Genomic DNA, 26,051 nt, shown 5'->3' with positions numbered 1-26,051 from the left:
ATATGTATTATCTTTATAATAAAGATAGGACTCTTCTTTAAGTATTGATTAATGTACTTTTTTTAACACATCATTTTGCTTGCAAAATTGATCAACAAATTTGATCTACCTAACATTACTCCTATTAAAGAAACAAGAGTAATGATATTCATAACATATTTTTGTACCACATTTTCATACCACCTTATGTGGCATTTGATGTAAACAGCCACATCATTTGAATTAATCATATGATTGTGGTATACGAAGAGTCTTTCTCCTTCCTTTCTTTGGGTTTTGCAAATTTTTCAAATGATATGATTGTCCACATCAGATGACACCTAATATGGTATAGAAATGCGATATAAAAATATGGTATGAATAACAATCATACAAATATGTGTTAAATGTAGCGAGTAATGCAATTCATACCATATTTTTATATCACATTTCTATACCAACTTAGGTGGCATCTGATGTGGACAGTCACATCATTTGAAAAATTTGCAAAACCCAAGAAAATGAAGAAGAAAGACTCCTTGTATTATTTAATTAACTAGTTTTTATTAATTATTAGTTCATTAAATAATGAACTAAATTTAAAAATCTGATTAATTCAAATGATATAGTTGTCCACATTAAATGTCAACTAAAATTGTATAAAAATATGGTACAAAAATATAATATAAATAACATTACTCAAATTTAGCATTACATGTGGTTGAAGTATGAGAGGAAGCCACGTCAGAAAAGATCCTGGAATCTTTGAGAATTTGGTTTGACGAGGGGTTGGCGCACGATGTTGGCATTCAATGCATATTACCTAAGCCATGATGTCACGAGTCCTCAACCAGTTTACCACGTCGGTGTTTTATATTTAACGAAAGGACCAAGTTTAAGGAAAATCCTCTGCCAGTTCAAAACAAGAAAAGATAAGGTTTGGTCGGTAAGTGGAAACCAAAAATTACCCAAAATGCACAATCTTGTTTGCATGTGCTAACCCTTGAAACGCACAACGTTGAAATTCAAATATGTTTTGCTCGTAGCTGGTTTTCCTCTCCTACAAACACACTCCTTCCTAATTGATCTCTCCAATATTGTGTGAATCCCTTTGACCAAATTGATGCTTCTTTACTATATATATCTCAATTTTATAAACCATGTTTTAAATCCACATGTTGTCCTTAAAATGTAGTTTTATTGAAGTTGTCACGTGCACATCATGTTATTTGCTTCTGGTTGCGTAATACTAGTAGGAAATATTTTTCAATGTACCGAAAACACGATCCGTTACACCAAGGGTGTGTAGTCAATTTGGATTTCAGAGGATTTTAATAGACTCTTTTAAGTGACAAATTTCAAAGGATTTTAATAAATTCTACAATTCCATATGGATTTTGACAGATTATTATGAATTTATATTATAGATTTCTATAAATTTGTAATGATTTCTTTCATGGATTTGTTAGGATTTCTTTTTTTACTCTTACTACATAAATTCTTTTTTTAGTGCACAATCTGAAAAAGACATAAACATATACATATACATATATATATATATATATATATATATTGATATGGAAATATAAACCAATCAAATATGTCTTTTCTTTCCCTTTCTCATTTCAATTGTGATTTCTTTACGAAATATAATTTTAACTAACCAAAACAAGTAGTGCTTCTTAAATCATGTCTCAAAATTAACCATTTTTCCTCAACAATTGATTAGTTCATAATGTGTTGTTCAGTCTAAGTACAGCTACCAATATAAATAGGATTTGGAAGATGCTTTCACACTTACAAAAACATGATTACACCAAAAAGAACAGAAAGCTTGAATTGGCAATAAGATTCTTAGTAGTAATTTCCAAGAGTTCAATTAACATGGTAAAAAATTAACACCTTCAGATAGAACGCATAATCATTACAAGAACTGCTAGTAGCCATTAACACTTCTCATCAAAGCATTACAAGAAATATTATTCCACAGTCCAAAATAAAGGAAAATAAAACATAAAAAAATATTGTACAATTCAAAAAATTCAAGTTTGCAACCAGGACGGTGAAGGATGAACGTGAAAGGAAATCAGGTTGGCAAATTCTATGTTTGGAAGAAAATGGAGAGTGAGAAAGAAAGATCGAGTTGCAGAATGAAGAGAGAGAAAGAGCAAGGGGGTAGAAAAGAAATTCTAAAGATGAAGGTTGGATTTTGTTTTGCTTACGCAATTGTGAATGGGTAGAAAAGAAATTCAAAAGTAAAAATGTTTGAACAAGTCGAGCTAAATCTCTCCATAAAAGGACAAAAATGACCTTTTCAGTGTTTATGCATGTCAACTATTTTTGGGCATTGATTGGTACTACTAAAGGTCTTTCTTTGGCCTTCATTAACAAACCATGTGAATTTGAATTCTGCATTCATTGAAATACTTGGCATTTAATACAAAGAGTATATTTTTGACTCGAAATTCCATGGCAGACTTCTGTGTGGCTTTTGGGGATTCAAAGAGTTAATGAGTTGGCCTAATCGACATATTTTCTAGTATGTTTGGAGAAAATTTAATGCACCGAAATTTCATCGGAAATTCTGGTGAAATGACTTTTTAGTATGTTGTCAATATATGATTAATTTTCAAAGAGTGGGTTACCCTAATCAACATATTTTCTAGTATGTTTCGAGAAAATCTTATGCACCGAAATTTTCGATTGTTAAATTTTTTGTTTAACAATTTAATAACGAAGATTTACTTGTTGGAAATTCTGGTGAAATGACTTTTTAGTATGTTGCAGATATATGATTAATTTTCAAATCTCAATTGCTAAAATAATCATTGTTTAGTATGTTATCAATACATGATCACTTTATCGTCAATCTTTTATTTCTATTTTATTAATGTTTGATCATTATGTCGTCGATATTTAATTTTTGATAATTTCAGCAATTAGAAATTGAAATTAAAGATCATGTCAGTCAAAAGTCCTCAGTTAAAACAACATATAGGGTACGTTGTTTTGGTACACTTGAGTTATCCAATTTCGTGAAACACAACGTTGAACTTCAAAATTTGTTTGGTTCTTGTTAGAGTTTCTGGTTTCCACATTTAGATATTTGCCATTTTAATCCTTGACCAATTTGTTGGTCCAACTATCCTCTTAGGTACATTCCAGCAATAATCATTCCATCTTTGTTTGTTGATTTGTACTTTTCATGCTTGAGATATGAGGAAAGGGGAGATGAAGAATGGCACCAAGAGAGGACGAAAAAAAGAAAAATGAAAGAAAATAAAATCTTAAAAGTGCACAACTTAAAATAAATTTTGATTTTGAATGCTTTCATCGATTAAATAGTTATCAAACTGCCCTTAAATTTTCAAATCAAATGATTCCAGAGTTTGCATTTTACTTTTTTCTTTTTTGAACAATTTATACATACAAACAACTATGTGTTCTCATAAATTGTAAAAATAGAACTAATCTAAGCCAAACGCTTGAATCAATCATTAAAACGTAGATGGTACACAAAAATCACTATGATATAAACCGATGTATATAATCATTTGATAGAGAACTTGACCTGTTTCTTCCAAGGACTAAAACATTGGAATCGTCTGGTGATTTCTCAGTAGAATGCTGGTATGTCTGAACTGATCAAGAGAGTGCTAAAGCTCCCCCAGGTTTTGGCTCAATAGAAAGAAGAGGAAAGGATCCTAAACAGCCCGTCCGGATTAGAGATGGGCAACGGTTATGGCGGACGGGTAACCGCGGTTATATAACCGTTTAAGTTTTTACCCGCATAACCGTTTACCCGTTGGGTATTTACATAAACGGGTATATCCATACTCATAACCGTTTATAAACGGTTAACCATACTCATAACCACATATCCATTTACCCATAACCGCATACCCATTTAACCATAACCGCATACCCGTTTACCCATTTTTAACCCGTTTACTCTTTTTTTTTCACCCGTCTACCTATTTTTTTAACAACTTGAAAATTAAAAAGAAATGAGAAATTTTATTTAAACTCATCTAACCTATTTATACACCCAAGTTACTCTTTGCACCCATTTAATTTTTAACTAAACTATTAATATCTCTTTAAACCCAAATTTAATACCTAATATACCCCCATAAACTCAATTCAATATGTGGATTTATTTTTACACCCATTGACTCTTCAACAAATGTAAGATTGAAATCAAAGAAGAAGACTAAGAATGGGGTTTTGGGTGTGAGTTTTGGAGATTGATTTATGGTTTAAGCTTGGTTTATGTGGCGATGTGCGGGTTTTATATGATGGTTTCAGGTGCATTGAAACCCATTTTGTCGCCGGAGATGGTGAGAAATGTTAGTGAAAATCTTGGGTTGTGGATGATATGAATGGCAAGCTGAGGTTCTTGCAGAAAGAGATGTAGGGTCTTGTTCCTGGGAGGGTTTCAAATTGTAGCTATCCTAGTTCTATATAGGACATGAGTCAGGTACTTGGTAATCAAACTTCTGCTTTACAAGTTTAATAGCAATTCAGCATTATTCGGTGATAAACTTGAAATGTCTGTTCCAAAATTCACAAACTTGAAATGTTAGGATGGTTTGCTTCTAAGCTCACATTGCACATTGTATAAATATGCAAGTTTAATAGCAATTCAGCATTATTCGGTGATAAACTTGAAATTTTAGGATGGTTTGCAGACCGCCGGGTTGCTCACGAGTGAGTTTTCTTCCCGGTCTTTCACAATCTTATCTGGCATAGTCACATAGGTAAAGCTGAAATCGTTTTTACTAGATTATTTATGTTAGTGTTGTATGGTCAGCCTTGAGATATTTTGAGTTTTGTGTCATGATGTACAAACATATACTATTTTCTTGCCACATTGGTGTTGTTGAGAAGTGGTCGGATGGAAAGGTCGATAGGTATGTGATTCGGAAGCCAAACACTTCCTGGGTGCAGAGAAGTTGGGGTGCCTCAGTTGTGTAGCTAGATCCGAATACATGGATTCTTGAGTACCGGTGGAGCACGATATGTGATAACCAAATATTGGTTTCAGCAGCACTAGCCTTTTTGAAGAATATGATCTTAAGAATTCTTGGAAAGATGCAGCAGAAATTTTGGCTCTTATCTACTTTTGGCAACAACCAGTACCTTGAAACTACTGCAAATTACAATATCGAAATCCCAACCTAAAGAGCTCAGCGGACATCTTTGGAGGTGCAATGTTTTCTCTCAGCAGATATTCGGACCTCATATCTTGTGAGAAGCTTTGAAAAAATGTCCCCTTGTTATGTTGTATTGTGGAACTGTTTGAGCTTAATTGTTAATCTGATCTCGAACTATATATGTTCCCTAACGGTGTAATGTAATCGGGAAATTGTTGCTTTCCTGATTATGATTAACTAGCAACAAACTGCGTTATATTTGGCGTTTGGAATCCAGGTAGATAGTAACTCAAACTATCCTAAATGAAAAAACTTCTTTCATAAATTGAGTTATACCTTGGTTGGAGGATTCAAAACTCCAAAATCACCATCCATCAATAGAAAAACTTATTTTTCTCTATGAGAGCTATTAGGGTTTTAGCCAGAATTAACGTAGGATAAACAAAGAATGATCGTAGGGTTTAATTATAGTGTTTGGGTTTATTGATAAATTTGAGTTTTATTATTAATTTCATTTTGTACCTAATAGTAATTATACAATAGAGTAAAATAGACAATTAACATTCAAAATTTTAAGTTGGGTGTAAAAAGAGATTGCATGGGTTTAAATAAAATTTCCCAAAAGAAATTTGTCATAATTTTCTTTTTTCTAACAATTAAATACCGTTATAAATACATTTAACATGAATTTTTGTATTAGCGGCAATATTATTTATGAATATATGCGATGTCTCCCAATTATTTGACGGTCAATCTATTACAAGAATCATGCATGGTTGTAGGTTAATTAATATTCTTGTATACATACATACATACATACATATATATATATATATATATGTAAATACGCATCAGTCTGCTAATAAGCTAATTTGATAAATATTTGGATTTTTATTTAGAAACATATGTTCATCGATCCAAGCCATTTAATTGATTTCTAATTTTTGGGTCAAATACTTAATGAAAACTCGAGGCCAATTATTTATATATATATATATATATAGAGGTACGTATCAGCCGACAATAACATGTTTCTAAAAGCTCGAAGTAATCATTATCTTGAATTGGCCAAAGCTCCAAAAGACTCCAAAACTGTCGAACACTCTAATGCTTTAGCACATTCAATCACATATATTAAACATTGGTCCGTTCTATCAACTATATTTTTCTCTCAAGTGAGGCATATATATATTATGGCCCTTTATAGCCAAATATGTTTCGGGATACTAAACTTATCTAGAAACTAATTTTTTTTTTTTTTTAGTTTTACATATATTAAAATAAATGGTTAAATGGGTACCCATTTATAACCGCAAGTAATACCCATAACCGCTCATTTAAATTTCACGGGTAAACGGTTATCACCATAACCGTTTATTTATCTAAACGGTTACCCATAACCGTAACTGTCAAATTTAAATGGGCGGATAACCACGGTTACCCATAACCAATGGGTATTTGCCCATCCCTAGTCCGGATTATCAGCATGGACCTGAAAATGAAAGGACAGAAAATGAGCAACGCTGCAGATTTAGCAATTACAGTACAGTTGATATTATCCCATTCATGCAAGTTACAAGCAAATTGTGTCGAACAATTTGATGTTTTAAGCAGCATCTTATACACTCTAGACTGCATTAACAATACCAAAGAATCACATGTGCATGACTGTATGACAAACACAACTTCCCCAAAACTACGAATTCCCTTGTCCAAAATGACTACAAGTAGTTCCTATGATACTAATCAGTAGCATTGCAGCAAAGAAAGTGTCACTACTGAACGACGACACTAATTTTGCACAAAATTATAAATCCTAAAACTGCTAACCCAAATAACCGCTCAAAAGAAAAATACATTAATTATGATTCCCATGCCCAAAATGCTCGCCCAGGAGTCCGGGAGCCAATACTGATCTATCGGAACCTCTAAGATTCTAATATATCTTGTGAATGATTTTATATATATATATATATATATATATATATGCGTGCACATATACAAACACAAGTGTTCCATATTGTGTGCTTCACTCTAAACTGTAAAGCAACTTACCCATTGGCCTGCATCCTCAAGGACATGCATTTCCACACCACCTGCTTCCTCAGCAGCAAGCTCCTTAGTGTTAGGATATAAGTGTATGATGTGTGTGTGTGTGGAGGATATAGCCATGTGTCACAAATGTATTGGAGGCTCTTGGAGTTAGTTAAGAATGTGTTGTATTTACAGGACAGGTGGATCACAATTGAATGTAATGTGAAAAAAACTGAAATTTTCCCTCCTGTCTCTTTTTCCCTCCTTTCTCTCTCTCTCTCTGTTTGGTTGTCTCTTCGATACATTTCCTCCATTGTTGCTGCACAATTACATTGTTGACATGGTATCATCGCCAGCAATGGCTGACGTCGTCGCCTGACGATCCCGGTGCTTCCACTTTTCGTCGTTCTTCCGGTAGTGTTGGTTGCTTGCCGTCGGTTGTCTTCTCGTTGTAGTCGGTTGCCTACTCAAACCCTAGATTTTTGGGGTTTTTGGATACTGGTGCACTTCGTCGTTTTGGTTGAAGGTATTAGTTGCGCTTCTTGATCTCTTGCTTCTATTTGTGAATCTTGGTGTGGATTGCAGTGTTGCTTAGTTACTTCGCCTTGTTGATTGTTGATTTGTCGAAGATTGTTGGTGGACTTGTTCGTTTCTTGAGGATTGATGATTTCTTGCTTCTATTTGTGAATATTGATGTTGATTGCGGTGCTGATTGTTTTCTTCGCATAGTTAATTGTTGATTTGTCGAAGATTGTTGATTGTCTTGTGTTCTTACGGTTCTTGCACAAATTGTTCATTGGTGATTAATCATGGTAACGACTGCACAGTTAGCCCTTACTCAATCTCCTATTTCCTCCCTCATACCAAGTGTTGGAAATACGGTTACGGCCAAGTTAGATGATTCGAACTATGTTACCTGGAATTTTCAAATTGAATTTCTCTTGGAGGGCAATGTCATTATGGGGTTTCTTGATGATTATATTCCCTGTCCTGCCCAATATAATCCAATTGAGACTGCTACTGGTACTGTGTTTGATACCTCCTCTGTAACTGATGCTTACAAAGTTTGGAAAATTCATGATCGAGCCTTGATGACTCTTATTACTGCAACTCTGTCACCTGCGGCATTATCCTGTGTTATCGGCTGTCAAAGTGCCAAGGAAATGTGGGTTAACTTGAAAGAAAGATTCTCTAGCATGACTAGAACGAATATTGTCCAGCTGAAGATTGATTTACAGAACATTAAGAAAGGGGCTGAATCCATTGATCTTTATCTTCAAAGGATCAAAGATAGCAGAGATCAGTTAGCTGTAGTTGGTGTCAATATGTCTGATGAAGACATTGTTATTGTTGCTCTTAGAGGTTTACCACCTGAGTATAATACTATAAAGGCTGTTATTCGAGGGAGAGAAAACCTTGTTTCTTTGAAGGAACTCAGGTCACAGTTAAAGGCTGAAGAAACAACACTTGAAAAGGGATTTAAATAGCCACTGATGACTGCAATGTATGCAAACCATTCCAGCTCTATGTATGAGTCCGGTGGGACATCTGGCGCAAAATCTTTCTCTGGCTCTCCATCTTATCAATATCCATATCTTCCTGGTTCTCAAATGATGCACGGTGCTCAACTGCCGCAGCTGGTTCCAATGCCTAATATGGTTCCAATGGGTCAAGTCCCTCAGCCTACACAATTTCAGCAGTTGCCTCTTCCAGGACCATATGCTTTTGTTTCACAAACAGGATCTGGAACTTACAACAACTTCAGGTGGAACAATTTCCGGTATAAAGGTAAGGGCAAAAAGTTTAATGCTGGATTTCAAGGTTCTACTTCCCCAAATGTTCAATCTCAAGCTACTTTTCAAAATGTTAGTCCTCAATCATCATCGGTGCAATCTTATAATCCTATGCGAATCTGTCAGATTTGTGACAAAAAAGGTCATTCTGCACTTCATTGCTTTCAGCGTGGTTGTCAAATATGCAATCGCGTGGGTCACACTGCGGCCACATGTTTTGATAGGGGAAATCCACCAATGTCCATGCCTCAACCTATGTCTCAGCCTATGTACTCTCAGCAGTTTCCAGCTTCTGGTTCACAGATTCAGCATCCTATGCAGCATATGTCTTCACAATATATGTCGACTCCATCTATGGCACCGCAAGCTCCTTCTCCTATGGTTTTCACTGCAAGGATTGATCGTTCTCCATCTGCACCACGACAAGAGTATTGGTTGCTTGACTCCGGTGCAACCAACCATATGACCTCCGAGCTGTCAAATTTGCAAGCTTCTACACCATATCCAACACATGAATTGGTCACTGGGGCTAATGGAGAAGGTTTACCTATCTCTCATATCGGGCAGTCTTGTATTACTACTCCTTCTCATAAGCTTCAGTTAAATAAAGTGCTTTGTGTTCCACATTTATCTCAACATTTACTTTCTATGTATCAGTTATGCAAAGACAATAACTGTCGATGTATTGTTGATGAATTTTCTGTGTGTATACAGGACAAGGTCACCAACAAGGTACTCTTCCACGGACTGAGTAACAATGTCGTTTACCCTCTTCCATTGTTCAAACCACCCCAACTTCAACCTGCAGCATATCTTGGACAGAAAGTGCATGCTACTCTTTGGCATTGCAGATTGGGTCATCTAACCAATTCTATAGTTCGTTTAGCTCTTAGTAAGTCAGCTATTTCCTTACCTTGTAATTCCGTACCTCAAACTTGTGTCTCTTGCTTGCAAGGCAAGTTTACCAAATTGCCATTTCCATTAGTAGCATCCAAATCCAATGTACCCTTTAAGGTCATACACACTAATGTGTGGGGCCCTACACCTGTCATGTCAATAGAAGGACATAGATACTATGTGTCCTTTATAGATGAATGTACCCGATATACATGGATTTTTCCAATGATTAATAAAGCTGCAGTTTGTGACATTTTCATTCAGTTTCATGCTTTTATTCACAATTTCTTCTCTGTTAATATCAAAGTTTTGCAAAGTGATGGGGGTGGGGAGTTTGTTGGGTCTGTCCTTCAAAAGTTTCTAAAAACCAATGGTATTTTACATCAAATGTCTTGTCCCTATACTCCTAAATAGAATGGGTTGGCTAAGAGGAAGAATAAACACATAGTTGAGACGGCAATCACCCTACTTCAACAAGCCTCACTTCCTTCCAAGTTTTGGTTTCATGCTTGTGCCACAGCCACTTACCTTATTAATAGAATGCCTACTCCTGTCTTAAAATGCACTCTCATTTTGAAGACTTGTATCACTCTATTCCTCAACTTGATCATCTACGAGTGTTTGGGTGTGCTTGTTATCCTACTGTGAAACCATATAGACAAAATAAGTTGGTCCCAAAAACCACACAGTGCATATTTTTAGGATATGCATATCAATATAAAGGGTATATTTGTTATGCTATTAGAGATCATAAGTTGATTGTCTCTAAGCATGTTGTTTTTTATGAGAATACTTTTCCCAATCTACCAATGCAGTCCACTAGTTCACATTCCCATGTGTTACACACTCCGGCTATTCATTTTAATACCTTTCAGCATCCCTCCCTTATTCCTGTTCCATTTCCTCATGTTGAGTGTTCCATGTCACCTACCAATACTGCTTCAAACCATAATGTTACTCAGTCCTCATCTCCTATACATGGTGATCTTGTTCCTGCTCTCAATTCTCCATTGGTGGATACCGTTTCACATTATGTGGAATTATCTGACATTCATCCTGATGTCACCATTTCTCAAGTCCCCGACCTGCAACATGTTTCAGTCTCTCAGATCAATTCCCATTCGATGCAAACCCGATCCAAGTCTGGCATCTTCAAGAAAAAAGTTCTCCTTGCTCAAATTGATTCTTCTCATGATAAAGAACCAAAGTCTTTCACAGCTGCATCCAAGTCTGTTGAGTGGAGGAATGCCATGGAAGAAGAGATGGCAGCTTTGGTTAAACAGAAAATGTGGACGTTGGTACCTCTTCCTCCTAACAAGAATTTGGTTGGTTGTAAATGGATCTACAAGATCAAAACCCATCCTGATGGCACAGTTGCTCGCTACAAGGCCAGGTTAGTGGCCAAAGGCTTTTTTCAAGAGGCAGGACTTGATTATTATGAAACCTTTAGCCCTGTGGTTAAACCAACTACAGTGAGGCTCATGTTATCTTTAGCTGCAACTAAAGGATGGCGCTTGAAACAACTTGATGTTAAAAATGCATTTCTGCATGGTTTTCTTGATGAAAAGGTTTATATGTGTCAGCCACAAGGCTTTTTTGATTCTGATCATCCTAAGTTTGTGTGCAAATTGGACAGATCTCTTTATGGTCTTAAACAGGCCCATCGGGCTTGGAATGAATGTTTTACCAGGTTTCTTCTTACCTTGGGTTTCAAGTCTTCATATGCTGACCCTTCTTTATATGTGAAGCATGATGGTCAATCTGTGGTTGTCTTATTACTGTATGTTGATGATATAATCCTTAGTGGTGATAATGAGACCTAAGTTCAAGCAGTGATTACTCAGTTAACTAGTGAGTTTGATATGAAGGATTTAGGGCTTCTTCACTATTTCCTTGGTCTTCAAATTGAATATCAGCCTCATGGTCTACTTGTGCATCAATCCAAGTATGTTTCTGATTTACTCAAGAAGACCAACATGTTGGATAGCAAGCCGTGTACTACTCCTTGTCATCCCAACCAAAAATTACTCAATCATGGTAGTCCTCCATTTCCTGATCCAGGGCTTTATCGAAGTATTGTTGGGGCCCTTCAATATTTGACATTTACAAGACCGGATGTGGCTTATTCTGTCAATCAGGTCTGTCAGTTCATGCACTCGCCTCTACAGAGTCATTTTGTTGCTGTCAAACGCATTTTGCGATATCTTAGAGGTTCCATGTCTCTTGGTTTATGTTTTAAACCTGGTATGTTGGATATTAAAGCCTACACAGATGTTGATTGGGCGGGTGATCCCAATGACCGGCGGTCCACAACCAGTTTCGTAGTGTTTTTGGGGTGTAATCTTATCTTCTGGAGTTCTAAGAAGCAGCACACTGTTAGTCGATCCTCCACTGAAGCTGAATACCGTGCTATGGCAACCACCACTGCAGAGGTGGTTTGGTTACAACAGTTGCTTAAGGATTTAAATATTCCTTGTCATGATATTCCTTTTCTTCACTGTGACAACATCTCTGCCATGGCCTTGGCTACGAATCCTGTCTTACATTCCAAAGCTAAACATATCGAAATTGATTGTCATTTCGTTCGTGAACGTGTTCAGCAAGGCTCCATTATGTTGCAGTTTGTTCATTCTGCAGATCAGCATGCTGATATTTTTACCAAAGGGTTGTGTTTTCCTTTGTTTAGTTCTCATTGTAACAATCTTATGCTTGGTAGTACCTCCCATAAGATTGAGGGGGAATGTTAGGATATAAGTGTATGATGTGTGTGTGTGTGGAGGATATAGCTATGTGTCACAAATGTATTGGAGGCTCTTGGAGTTAGTTAAGAATGTGTTGTATTTATAGGACAGGTGGATCACAATTGAATGTAATGTGAAAAAAACTGAAATTTTCCCTCCTATCTCTTTTTCCCTCCTTTCTCTCTCTCTCTCTGTTTGGTTGTCTCTTCGATACATTTCCTCCATTGTTGCTGCACAATTACATTGTTGACACTTAGCCGCGTGAATTCTGTGGAGATCTCGTAAAGCCCATCTATGCAAGCTCCTTTCTGCTTTCAAAATGTTTACATGGACACCTCGAGGCACATCTTCAACAATTTTCCTACAATGATCCGATCCAATAAGAGCCAACTGCAAATTTAACATTCGAGATATTGGGAAAAAGTTGAAGCAGACATAACTTCAAAATGAAAATGTCCTTTTTGTTTCAATATTTGAAGGGTATGTAGTTTGATGCACATCCAGAATAAAAAATGAACACAATATAAAAGAAAATACAATTCATGAAAGAATACCACCAGCTCAGACAAATGGGCAGTACTTTGGTTGATTAAAAGGATATTTAACCGGTAGATATTGACTCCTGTGTCACATATAAAAATAATCCAAAAGATAAGGATATGAACTAATTGCCATAAATTTGTTTCTTCATAGGATTTGTACATTTCAGCGATTCCCTTCAGATCGAACACCCATGGGAAGGTTGATGGTGATGAACCAAGAGAATTGGTTGGTCGAAGATTAGTAACCACCCACTGCACATGAAACAGCATATAATAGCAATAAAATAAAATCCTGAAGGCATATAGAAGAAGAAAAAAAGGAAAATCAACTGCACTGTGATAAGTGAATTTTATATTATATATTTAACCCTATTCTTGGTATATTTTGGTTAATATTTTGGAAGAATTTTGATACTTTGAATTGTATTTTCAATATAGGACTTTCGACTTCCTCTGGAACAAAACATGGACAAATGGACGAATTTTGGAGTAATTCCAGTTGGAGGACGTTCGTGAGTTACTTAGCTTGGTCGTATCAAAATTTGGGATTTTTCCATCAAGCGGTTATTTGCTGGCGATAAAATAAAGGAGCGATGCGCGGTGCTGGAAAATGACGTTTCTGGGCTTAAAGTGCGTTTTTGGAGCCCAAGATGACCTCGGATGGTTTCGTGACCTTCTGGAGATGTGTTCGGAACGCCCTTATCTTTAAAACAACCTATCTTGGGCCGGATTTGGAGGAGATCTGAGGCTAAAACGTGGCTGGACAAGTAATTGGCAGATTCTCCTAGTTTAATTAGGGTTTTATTTTCTAAGATGTTTTATTATTTTTCTTAGTTTCCTAGTTGGAATAAAAAACCTATGTCTTAGGGTTTGTGGGGGCGGAGCAAATATATTGCTTGGGCCGTCTACAGTTTGAGGTTACGCTTATTATTATTCAACTTCAGAGACAAAGAACTTGGCTAGGTTCTTGGAGATTTTCTACTTCAAGGTGCTTTCATTCCTTTTATTTGTAATAATATTTTCTATGATTTCAATTATGAATATGCATAACTAATTCCTTTTGCTAGGGCGAAGCCTTGAGCCTTAGCATGAATATGTAATTTTTATTTAATTGCTTATGATTGATTGCATGCGCACTTTGAATTATTGATCACTGTTTTAAACTATCTACTTATCTGGATGATTGGCCACCATTAGGATGTTTAGACAAGTAATTGGATGCAATTCGGTCGGAATATCACCGGAGGATTGAGTATTGCTTCTTGTGATTAATAATTGTAATTCCACCTAAAGCGAATATCACGTTCTTAGGGGTTGCATGGTTCTTAAAAAGGTTTTCATAAAACTTCATGAGTCTTGCATGTTCATATTCGATCTGAATATCACAGACGGATTGCATGTTAGATATATGTTCTTGCTTGAATATCACGAGGAGAATATATATTAGGAAAACCTAACATTCGAAGTAGCATGTGTAAATCGTAAGTAATTGGTAGAAATTCATAGGATTGCTAGGTGATGGTGGAACCCTAGTGCCTTTATAACTTGGTATTTAAAAATCTTTTCTTTGATTATATTAGTTTTTAATTAAAATTCGTTTTTTTTAATTTACCCAATCTCAAACTCTATTTTCTCAAGTTTTAATTCTAAGTATTTTGATTAGGAGTTGTTTCTACATAAATTATCCAAATAGTCCTTGAGGAAAACGACCTTGCATGAGCATCTATACTACAATATCCTTGTATTCTTGCAAGTATTTCATGTGATTTTGACCCTATTTGCATAGACGTTAAAAATTCTATCACACTGCAAGACAAAAAGAACACAAGAGTATCAAGTGAAAACGATATAGTGAAAATAATGAGACACAGAATGGTAGCAGAAGATGGGATTGGAACCCTTTTTTCCCACAAAGTCGGTTAACATAACGAGCAAATATGCATCACTGTTAAACTTGAAAATTAGATAGGTGCTATCAATAAAAAAACAAAATGTAACGACCAAATATGCCAAAACTTATGACAAAGCGAATTAGGCCAAGTATTAATGTCGCAGAAAAGGAATACCAAACTGATCCACACATAAAAAGTTTCAAAGCCCCAACTAAAAATTATTCCCCTCAAGCATGTCTCACAGTTTGAGGTACCTGTGCGACATCTTTGGAGAATCCTTTTTGAACTAGAGCATCCACAACATCCCGCTTTGAGGAAACCTGCCTTTAAGAAAACTAATGAAAATACCTTAAAAATTTTGAATTTTTAACGATAAAGACAAAATAAAGGGTAAAGTGAATAGTACCAAGATTGACTTTTTAGTGTAAAAATATGATTTTTCGTTAAAGTGAACAGTACCGGGAGCTTTTCGTTAAAGTTTTCTTAAGATAAACTGGTAGGATGAACTTTTTATTGAAAGACAAATTGGTAGAATGACAATCTTACACAGAAACGAACAAAACGAGGATGGAAACATTTTTCAGCATATGGAGTTTGGCCCATACACATTAACAAAAGTCTTTACAACAAACACAGTGAGAATGATACCCTTTTCAGGTTTTGGTCACTGTAGAGGTACACATGTATCACTTTCAGTAGGACCCAAAATGTGTGCAATAAACTGATTAACAATGATCCGATATCAAGGTGTATTACCTGAATTAAACTTAAGAGTTGTAAACGGAGAGAGACAAAAGATGATAATAAGGGGCTGGAAAGACATACTAAAGATAAATAATTAAATAATAAATGGACTACAGAACTTAAAGGCGCCCAACTTGCTAAAAAAGAAAAGGAAACAACTATTAACATGTATTCACCTCGTCTGGCAGTGTACTTAGGCCATCTCCAACCGAGGGCTGGCCAAAAAAACTCGTTTTAGCCTTCTAGTCCTTCAAGATATTAATATTTTAATGAACAGTACATGACCATATTTGCTTCCATCTCCAATCGAGGGCCATAGTGCTCGTTTTAGCCCTGTCACAAAAAACCGTCTCCAACCGATGACCAAAGGGCTATAGGGCCAAACATAATTTATTATTTAAAAACTACAACTTAATTTCAAATCCAACGGCTAAGTGACGTCAACTAGCCGTTGGATTTGATTTTTTTTTTTTTTGGTTATAAATAGGGTGGATATTAGGCTATAATTCACACAACTTTTAATTCAATCTCTTTCAATTCAAGTTTGCAATGAATTCCAACTTTGGATCCTCTTCAGATTCCAACTTTGGATCCTCATCCAATTCCAAATTGGAAGAAAAATGGGCTCAAATGAGACGAGAAGATGAAGAGTCTGATGATGAAGTTCAAGTAAGGCGCAACAAATAGGTCAAGAAGGGCTCGTGCAAAAATATATGATGGGCCTAATTTGTCTTTCAATTCAAGAATTGGTAGTATCTCTATAAATAAGTACATGAGGTGCTATAGAATGATACGTTCTCATGCCACAAACAAGTACCTGTTAAGGATACAATAGGACCACCAACTAAGCCCATATCTGATTAAAAAGATTTCTTATCTGTTAAGATATAGTTAATAGAGTAGGTGGTTGTATCTATATATATTGTATTGTACATAGTCTGAAATAATGAAAATCATTCTATTCAATCCTCTCTCTCTCTAAAATTCTTTCTCTTTCTATCTCTGATTGTTCTCTCAAAGAATCATGAATTTCTACATGGTATCTTCGCCGTTGTCTATCGACTTCGATCCACCGCTTCCATCTTCTTGAATTTTCTCACCTCTTTCTCTTCTCCCAAACAGATCTTCTCTGCCCTAATTTCTTCAATTTCTTGAAATTCTTGAATTTTTCTTCTCTACTCTTCTGGATGGCTGCGACCTCTTCTTCTCCGGCTGCTTCATCTGGTTCTCATGTCGACGGTCCAAATTTGTCAGCTCAATCTCTCTCTTCGATTACCGTTCAGAACATTACTGGTATGGTGGCGACGAAACTCACTCGTCACAATTACATCACCTGGCGTAGTCTCTTCCTCCCTGTTCTGAAGCGATTCAAGCTTTTAGGGCTTGTCAATGGCACTGATGTGTGTCCTTCTCCGTTTGTGCTTGATTCTTCCGGCGCTCAAATTCCTAATCCGGTGTATGAAACTTGGTGTGAACGCGATCAACTCTTGATGATTTGGATCAATTCGACTTTATCTGAAGATCTCCTTCCTTTGACGGTTGGCATGGATGATTCCAAGTCTCTCTGGCAGTCTCTTGAACGTCGTTTTTCTGGTGCTTCTCGCACTCATATTCACAGCTTACGCTCGAAGATCCAAACAATTCAGAAAGGTGACTCCTCGATGACGGATTACCTCAACTCTCTCAAGGAGATCTCTGATAAACTTGCAGCGGCTGGCGATCCGATTTCTGAATCCGATCTTGTTGCCTACATCATTTCTGGTCTTTCTGATGAGTATGATTCCTTCGTTGACTCTATTGAAACAAGAACTGAGGTTATCAACACTGATGAACTTCATGGATTACTTCTTGGTAAGGAAATTTCTCTTCAGAAACGAAAGACCAGAGCCTCTTCTTCATCATCTGCACCATTTCACGCCTATACGGCTCAACAAGGATCTTCTGGTATCAACTCTTACCGAGGTCATTCTCGAGGTCTCTTTCAGAATCGTAATCGCTATCATAACAATCGCACGTTTGGAGGCAATCGTCCTACTCCTAACAATTCTAGTGGTCTGCTTGGCTCGGGTCCAAATTCAAGATCTACAGGATTTGGTCAGCACAATGGATTTGGTCAGCACAATAATACCTCTTTTTCTGGTCGATTTCTTCAGTGTCAGTTATGCCTCAAATCTGGTCATGAAGCTCTCAATTGTGAGAAGCTCTCTCAGTTTGCATCTCAACGATCTCATCCTGGACCTCCTCTTGGTATGACCGCTTCTACTTCTCCTCCACCAAGCTATTGGTTAACTGATAGTGGTGCTTCTCATCATGTAACTCCGGATCCTGCTTCTCTCAATTCTGCCATTCCCTACACTGGCAATGATCAACTCTTTGTTGGTAATGGTAAAGGTCTGTGTATCTCTCACACTGGATCTGCTTTAATTCGCACTATGAATGCTACATTTCGACTTAATGATGTGTTGTTAGTTCCCAAAGCTTCACATAACTTGTTATCTGTTTACAAGTTTGTTTGTGATAATTGGGCTTCTCTGACTTTTGATCCGTTTGGGTTCTATATCAAGGACCTAAGTACTGGGAAGATGCTCTTCCAGGGCCCCTGTGAAGGTGGCTTATATCCTTTCTACTGGGATGCATCCAATGGAATCTCAGGCATTGCTCTCTCTCCTCATGCATTGATGATTACTAAAGCGGATGCTCATGTCTGGCATCAACGCCTCGGTCATCCGTCGAGTCTAGTTTTTCATAATGTTGTGAATAAACACCAACTACCTGTGATTGGTTCTGTTAACACAGATTCTATTTGTACTGCTTGTAAGTTGGGAAAGGCCTCTAAACTACCCTTTTCCATTTTGCCGTGTACTTCAAATAGGCCATTTCATTTACTCCATACTGATGTTTGGGGTCCTTCTCCCACTTCCTCCTGTACTGGTTATAAATACTATCTCATTGTAGTAGATGATTACACGAAATACAGCTGGTTATATCCATTGTTCTATAAGTCTGATGTTTACTCTGTCTTCAAGACTTTTGTACACAAAGTTTAAACGTTTTTCGATTGTAAAATACAATGTTTACGGTCTGATTCTGGTGGTGAATTTTTAAGCAAGGAATTTCAGGGGTTTCTTAATGCACAAGGGATCACACATCAATTAAGTTGCCCTCATACCCCTGAACAAAATGGGTGTGCCGAAAGGAAACATCGCCATGTTGTCGAAATGGGCAGGACTCTTCTTTTTCAGAGTGGTTTGGAACCAAAATTCTGGGTAGAAGCTTTTCACACTGCTGTGTACCTCATCAACCGCCTGCCACCTCAAGCTTCTTCAGTTAGTCCTTGGGAGAAACTATTTCAAGCGCCTCCTAAGTATCATAATTTGAAGGCTTTTGGTTGTGCTTGCTATCCTTGGTTGCAGCCCTACTCATCGCATAAACTGGATACCAAGAGCAAACTGTGTGTATTTTTGGGATATAGTCTTCATCATAGTGGTTACAGATGCTTTGATCCTGTGGCTAATAAGCTGTATGTCTCTCGACATGTTACATTTGATGAACACTTATTTCCGTTCAAGACTGGGTTGTTCTCAGGTTCTTCTCTGTCTTCTGATGCTTCTCCTCCAAGTACTGTTCCTGCCCCTATACCTCTGACTATTCCTGTCTCTTCTTCCCCAAGTACAGTTCAGTTGGCACATCCCGACAGTGTTTTACACCCATCTTCCACCTCTTCACCCTCTGCTGCTTCTTCCTCTCCTCTTCCCTGTCCTATACCAGCGGGTTCCTCCCCTACTCCCACACCTACTCCTCTTAATCTTCATCCAATGACTACAAGGGCTAAAGCTGGAATTCACAAGCCGAAGGTTTTCACTGCTACTAAACACTCTCTTCCTGCTTCTGTTGATTCCATTACTTGTCTTCATCCAACCCCTACCACATTTTTACAAGCTTCCAAGCATCCGCACTGGCTGGCTGCCATGGAGGCCGAGTTTCAAGCCTTGCAGCATACTGGGACTTGGGATCTAGTTCCTTTTCAGCCTGCCTTGAATTTAGTCGGTTGCAAATGGGTTTTTAAAGTCAAGCATAGACCAGATGGTTCAATAGAACGGTATAAGGCTCGGCTGGTGGCTAAAGGGTTCCATCAACAAGAGGGCCTCGATTTTACTGAGACCTTCAGTCCAGTTGCTAAACCAACTACCATTCGCATTTTACTGTCAATTGCAGTTTCCTATAACTGGTTCATTCATCAGCTTGATGTCAGTAATGCATTCTTGCATGGTACTTTAAAAGAGGATGTCTACATGATCCAGCCCCCTGGTTTTGTTGACTCCAACTACCCTCACCATGTGTGTAAACTCAAGCGTTCTCTCTATGGTTTAAAACAGGCCCCTCGGGCCTGGTATGAAGCCTTTTACAAAGCTATTTTGTCCTTGGGATTCTTGGCTTCTTCCTCTGATACCAGCTTGTTTATCAAAAAGGATTCTACCATCACCTTCATCTTAGTCTATGTCGACGACATTATCATCACCGGGAGCTCTACCTCTGTCTGCACTTCCATCATTTCTCAATTACAAACTATGTTTCCTGTCAAGGATTTGGGTGATCTTCACTACTTTTTGGGAATTGAGGTGCACAGATCTGCTACAGGACTCTTTCTTCACCAGTCTAAATATGCTCTTGACTTGTTAAAGAAGACTGATATGGTTGGTGTTAAACCTTGCTCCACTCCTGTTGCATCTGCCAAACTGGATCACTCTGGTACTTTACTTTCTGATCCTACATTTTATAGATCAATTGTTGGGGCCTTGCAGTATCTCACATGGACACGACCTGATTTGGCTTTCGCTGTTAACCAAGTCTGTCAATATATGCATTCTCCTCGGACCATTCATTTGCAGGCAGTCAAACGCATCCTTCGTTATTTGAAGGGTACTCTTGATTCTGGTTTGTGTTTCACTAAAGGTTGTCAAAGCCTTACTGCGTGGTCTGATGCGGACTGGGCAGGCTGTCCTATTGATCGACGCTCCACAAGTGGCTACTGTGTTTTTCTTGGCCCTAATCTCATCTCTTGGAGTGCCAAGAAGCAATGCACTGTTGCCCGCTCGTCTACTGAAGCTGAGTACAGGTCTCTGGCCCATACAGCTGCTGAACTCAGTTGGGTCAGTAAGATTCTGCATGATATCTCTTTTCCTCTTCTCCATACGCCTGCGATTTTCTGTGATAACAAGAGTGCAATTGCCTTGGCCTTCAATCCGGTCTTTCATGCTCGGACAAAACATGTTGAAATCGACTACCATTATATTCGGGAAAAGGTTCTCAGTGGCACTGTTAGTGTTCATCATGTTACATCTCTTCTTCAACTGGCAGATATTTTCACCAAATCCTTGCCTGCTCCTCGTTTTGCCGAGCTTACTTCCAAGCTTTCAGTTAGACCCCCTAACTTTAGCTTGAGGGGGTGTGTTAAGGATACAATAGGACCACCAACTAAGCCCATATCTGATTAAAAAGATTTCTTATCTGTTAAGATATAGTTAATAGAGTAGGTGGTTGTATCTATATATATTGTATTGTACATAGTCTGAAATAATGAAAATCATTCTATTCAATCCTCTCTCTCTCTAAAATTCTTTCTCTTTCTATCTCTGATTGTTCTCTCAAAGAATCATGAATTTCTACAGTACCTACAACAGGATCTTGTTGCACATCTTTGGGCCAAAAGAAGCATGGAGTAGGCGTTTAAGCTTTATGTGGTTAAATGTTTTTAAAAATGTTGTTTAAGATCAATGTTGTTAAATGTTTTTTTTATGTTGTATAACTTTTATGTTGGTTAATGTTACTTAATGTTGTTTCATATTGTTTAATGTTGTTTCATGTTACTTAATTTAATTTAATGTTGTATAATAGCTAAGGAAGTTATAGGAAAAAAAATAGAATTAAAAAAAATATGAAACAAATTTTGTAAAATAGAAGTTATAGGAAAAAAATAGAATTTAAAAAAAAATATGAAACAAATTTTGTGAAATAGAAGTTATAGGAAAAAATGGAATTTAAAAAAAAATAGGAAACAAATTTTGTAAAATAGAAGTTATGGGAAAAAATTAGAATTTAAAAAAATATATGAAACAAATTTTGTAAAATAGAAGTTACAGGAAGTTATAGAAAAAAATAGAAGTTATAGGAAACATTTTGTAAATTAAAAAAATAAAATAAAACTGTAAAAGAAAAAAAATTCAAAAATAATGGCTAGCTGGCGTCAGCTAGCCGTTGGATTCAAAATTTTCTTTAAGCAATCCTGTCGGTTATAACCGACATGATTGCTCTGATTTTCTAGTTAGCCCTTTGGCCCTTTAACCCTTTCAGATTCTGTGGGACCCACGAGCTCTCTGGCCTAGCCCTCGATTGGAGACGGTTTTCAGGCTATTTTTGACCCTCTGAACCCTTCGGTTGGAGATGACCTTAGGGCAGATATCAATTCTTCTGGATGGTCCTCCCCACCCACACCAGGACGAACTATTCCAGGCGTAGCATCTAGAACCCAAACCTAGACAAACAACTAGTAAGACAAATGGAAGGATAATGTCCAGAGACACTCAAACTTTCTAGGATATATATTCAATACATTCCCATTACTTACTCTGACTGGTCGTGCAAGAGGTTTTGCAGCTTGATCCACCATGCTCAAGGCAACTACATGAAAATCAGAAACATAGTAAGCATCAATAGATTTTAAGATGGTGTAGATTTACTGTGTACTAGCACTCCCCAATAAAAGACGCAACATGCCAAAATAACCTAAGATACCTTTCCCTCCAAAACTGTGTCCGACTATAACCCGAGGTGTTAATCTAAGCTTTCGAACCTAATCAAGAAGAAGAATCAACATTACCTTACATAATTGTATCTGAAGCATGGGAAGGTACTAGACAAAAATATACAAACATCTGGGAGTGTTCAAATGCTGAGCATACAACGCTGTTCGTGCAAATGATAACGAAGTTATAAAAATGTGTGCAAGGCGAGTACGAAAGAAAAATATAGGCATAAGAAACACAGATGAAGGCTGTGAGATTCAACTAATTCAGAACAATAACTGAAACTTTTCTTGAAAAAATATAAGTTAATATATAACAATGGGGCAAACTTGTTCTTCATAAATAATGACAGCAAGTGCTCAAGAAACACGTACCAGTTCTAGGACATCAAGCGCAGTGGATGAAACACTATGGGGTCCCCTTTTCTTAGTTGATGCTGAATCACCATGACACCGCAGGTCCACTAACAGAAACTTTGCAAATAAAAAAAAATAACATAAGATTGTCACCATGACCAAATACAAAAATTCCTTATACAATATATCTAAATACACACCCAAAAAAACACAGAAAACATGCTTTACAAGCGTAAGTAGTGAAAACAGGCTAAGTAGTACATATGCTTAATTAAATTAGTCACAAAACTATGGAAAATTATTTAAAAGAACCCCAAGTGAGAGATCAATCCTAAATGGCTCCCAGGTTTTTTTTTTGTTTCCATTTTTCTTCTATCCCCTTGAGACAATTAAAGTATTGCTTTAAAAACTTTTGCAAATTATCTATGGTTACAAGGGGTTATTGGGAGTTATAAGTGTAGGCTTTAGCATGGTCTAGGACTTAATAATTTGAGGTGTAGAACCACCGTTTTAAAACTTAGGATTTTGGGTTTAGCTCTCAGGCTTTGGGTGGACTACTACCCGCCCAGGGGTGAGTGATGTGATCTCGTTTGTTAGTGATGATTTTGTGTGTGCCTCGATATAGGTCTGTTGAGTGTCATTTGGCAGATTTGTACCAGTGGTGCTTGTGTTTGTCGTAATTCGAATCGCGTTTGAGAGATTATATTCACACACCCCAAATTACTTCTCTCACATCTTTTTAATTTTTTAATATTTTCTACACACCACTAGCATTTGATAAATAAATATTAAAAAATTTTAAAAATATAAAAAAAATAATTTGAGATGTATGAATAAAATCTCTCTAAAGCTTTAGACAATACCTGCCATGTTAGAATTCTATAAGAAAATTAAATGTTATAAGCGTTACCACATAAATACATGTTTCATTCATTATAAGTTAAAGTACAAAACCAGGGGACAATACCTGCCATGTCGGAAATTCTTGTGCCAATCTACTGGTGAAGGTTCCTGCAATATCAGACATTACGGATAAAGCCAAAGACTATTTAGGGGGGACATAGCACAAATCTTCTTGGAGGAGGGTTGGTTTGCTCGGGTGAATTGTAAGTAAAGGAATAAAAAACGCACAAGATTCACAATTTCAAGGCATTGACAAGTAGTCCAGATGAATCCAGAAATGCTTTTCCTTTCACTATCTTCCAATTTTGAAGAAGTATGGAAGTGAAATGACATTAGAAAGAGAAAGGAACAAACGTACCCCAGTTCTTCTTGCTACCTAGATTTCCATGCAGAAAAACAGCTGTTGGAGGCTCAGGTAACGACCTGCCCACAACCACAGCCGGACTCCATTTTACCTGCAAACTATGACTATTCAGATATGTGAATATGCAAAAATAATAAACATAAACTATGCGGCAACTCCTCATGATTTCTCATCTTCACTGACTAGCGCATTTGAGATTGCTCCTTAATTTAGTTGTTTGTTAAATTTTAACATAGGTAGTGGGGCAGAACAAAAGTACGCAATTTTTATATAAATGGGTTAGAATCTGAACAACAATTGCATCAAGTTCTCAATCATAAACTCACTATATGTCACCTTATCAGGAGATTAAGGAATACAAAGCCTTACGTGTGCTCCTTGAACAAGATCAAATGCTGCCAAATAAAAACAAAACAAAAAAATGTTATTAAGTAGCCTGAAACTTCATAACATCGTCTACATTCCAAAGAAGACAAACATTTACAATTTGTTTTAAGTCACTGTATGGCAAAAGTAGTTTTAGATACCAGGATGTCAGAAGGCTTGGAAAAATCTCCTTTTCGTGCAATCTTCGCATCAACTAATGCCATACGAACACCCGAATTCTTATCAGACTTGCCCAAGTGACCAACTGCTAATTGATTCTATATCAAGAAGAGGAAATGAGGAAGGAAAAAAAAGTGATCATCAAGCAGAATTTTGGTCTCAAAAACAGAGAATATGAAACTACTACAAATTTGAAACTTAAACCACAGCAAGCCCACATCAGAATTAGTAAAAAATGATCATTTATAAATGATAGTTTTCTTGAATGTAATCCAAATTCCTTGATTAAACCTGTTGTAAACTGAAATAGAAAAGAACAAAGTTACCCGAAAAATGTAGAATCCTTGAGTGGTGAATAATTCTTGGGATGAGTCGCGGACTAAGTCGCTCTTTTTAAGACGTTTCGCGGCTCTACCCAAAGTGTACAAGCAGTTCACAAACACCACATTGTTCCCAGAATAAAATAGCCTAGAAGCTTCTTCTTCTGATAAGATTCTTCCTTGCATACGGAAGAACCTTCGAACTAAACCTTTTTGATATGTTGCTTTTTAAATTAATATATTTAAAACTTTTTTTTCTTCTACTATTTCTACTCCACGGCTAACTAACATATATTTCTGTATCCTTATACATATATATATATATATATATAGACTTTGGAAGATGTGAAACCGTAAGAAATCAAGGAAGTTTATGGGGATTTATGGGGTGCAAAACTGTCTGCAATCAAATGCAAAACCGTAGGGAATCAAATGCAAAACTGTCTGCAATCAAAGGTTGATAACAATTTATGTTTTATATTTAATGTTTGTAATAAACCAAAATATAAATATATTTAAAATATTTAAATAAAAACATAACTGCTCCAACAAAACCCACATAAAATATAACAAATTTGAACAACAAAATCTTAAAAAAAAAAAAAAAAAACGGTGCAACACTTGGTACTTCACAACCAACCAAGGCTGAGACGTTGGCTCGTCCGATCACTATAGTTGAGCCTGCCGTGCATGAAGATGGAAAGAAGAGATCTTCCCTACCTGCTTAGGAGATACCGGCTGAGAAAAAGCTAAAGACTTCTTCCGCTGCTCGTGAAGGTTTGCCAGCTGCCCCCAAGCTCGTGATTGACTTGACTTCCTCCAAGGGAAAGAAAGAAGAGGATGCTAGATCTGTGCTAGTGACGCCTGCCATTCCGTAAGTGGCTAGTTCGATTGCTGACAAGATTGCTCAGCGTAGAAGTTTCGATGTGCCCCCAGTGCCAAAATTTGTGCCAAAACGTCCGTCGGGGGCTAAGTCTGGTT

The 26,051-nt window shown here is 36.9% G+C and overlaps 1 protein-coding gene across 1 annotated transcript; it reads right to left on the bottom strand.

Moving 5' to 3' along the window:
• Positions 1–3,492: 3,492 nt before the first annotated feature.
• LOC103428915 (abhydrolase domain-containing protein C22H12.03-like) lies at positions 3,493–25,256 on the bottom strand. The gene is made up of 16 exons (XM_070826414.1): positions 25,077–25,256; positions 24,733–24,848; positions 24,574–24,601; positions 24,199–24,295; positions 23,905–23,948; positions 22,956–23,054; positions 22,571–22,628; positions 22,404–22,456; positions 22,207–22,310; positions 15,289–15,358; positions 13,273–13,394; positions 12,854–12,961; positions 12,367–12,370; positions 7,191–7,250; positions 6,617–6,627; positions 3,493–3,704 (listed from the first exon to the last, which is right to left on the bottom strand). The coding sequence occupies exons 1-16, from the start codon at positions 25,254–25,256 to the stop codon at positions 3,659–3,661; spliced, it is 1,200 nt and encodes a 399-aa protein (XP_070682515.1). The 3' UTR covers positions 3,493–3,658.
• Positions 25,257–26,051: the final 795 nt, after the last annotated feature.

Source organism: Malus domestica, chromosome 08 (genome assembly GCF_042453785.1).
Source record: "Malus domestica chromosome 08, GDT2T_hap1".
NCBI lineage: Eukaryota > Viridiplantae > Streptophyta > Magnoliopsida > Rosales > Rosaceae > Malus > Malus domestica.
Note: the sequence above shows the minus strand (reverse complement) of the source record. Positions and strands in the feature narration are given on the sequence as shown.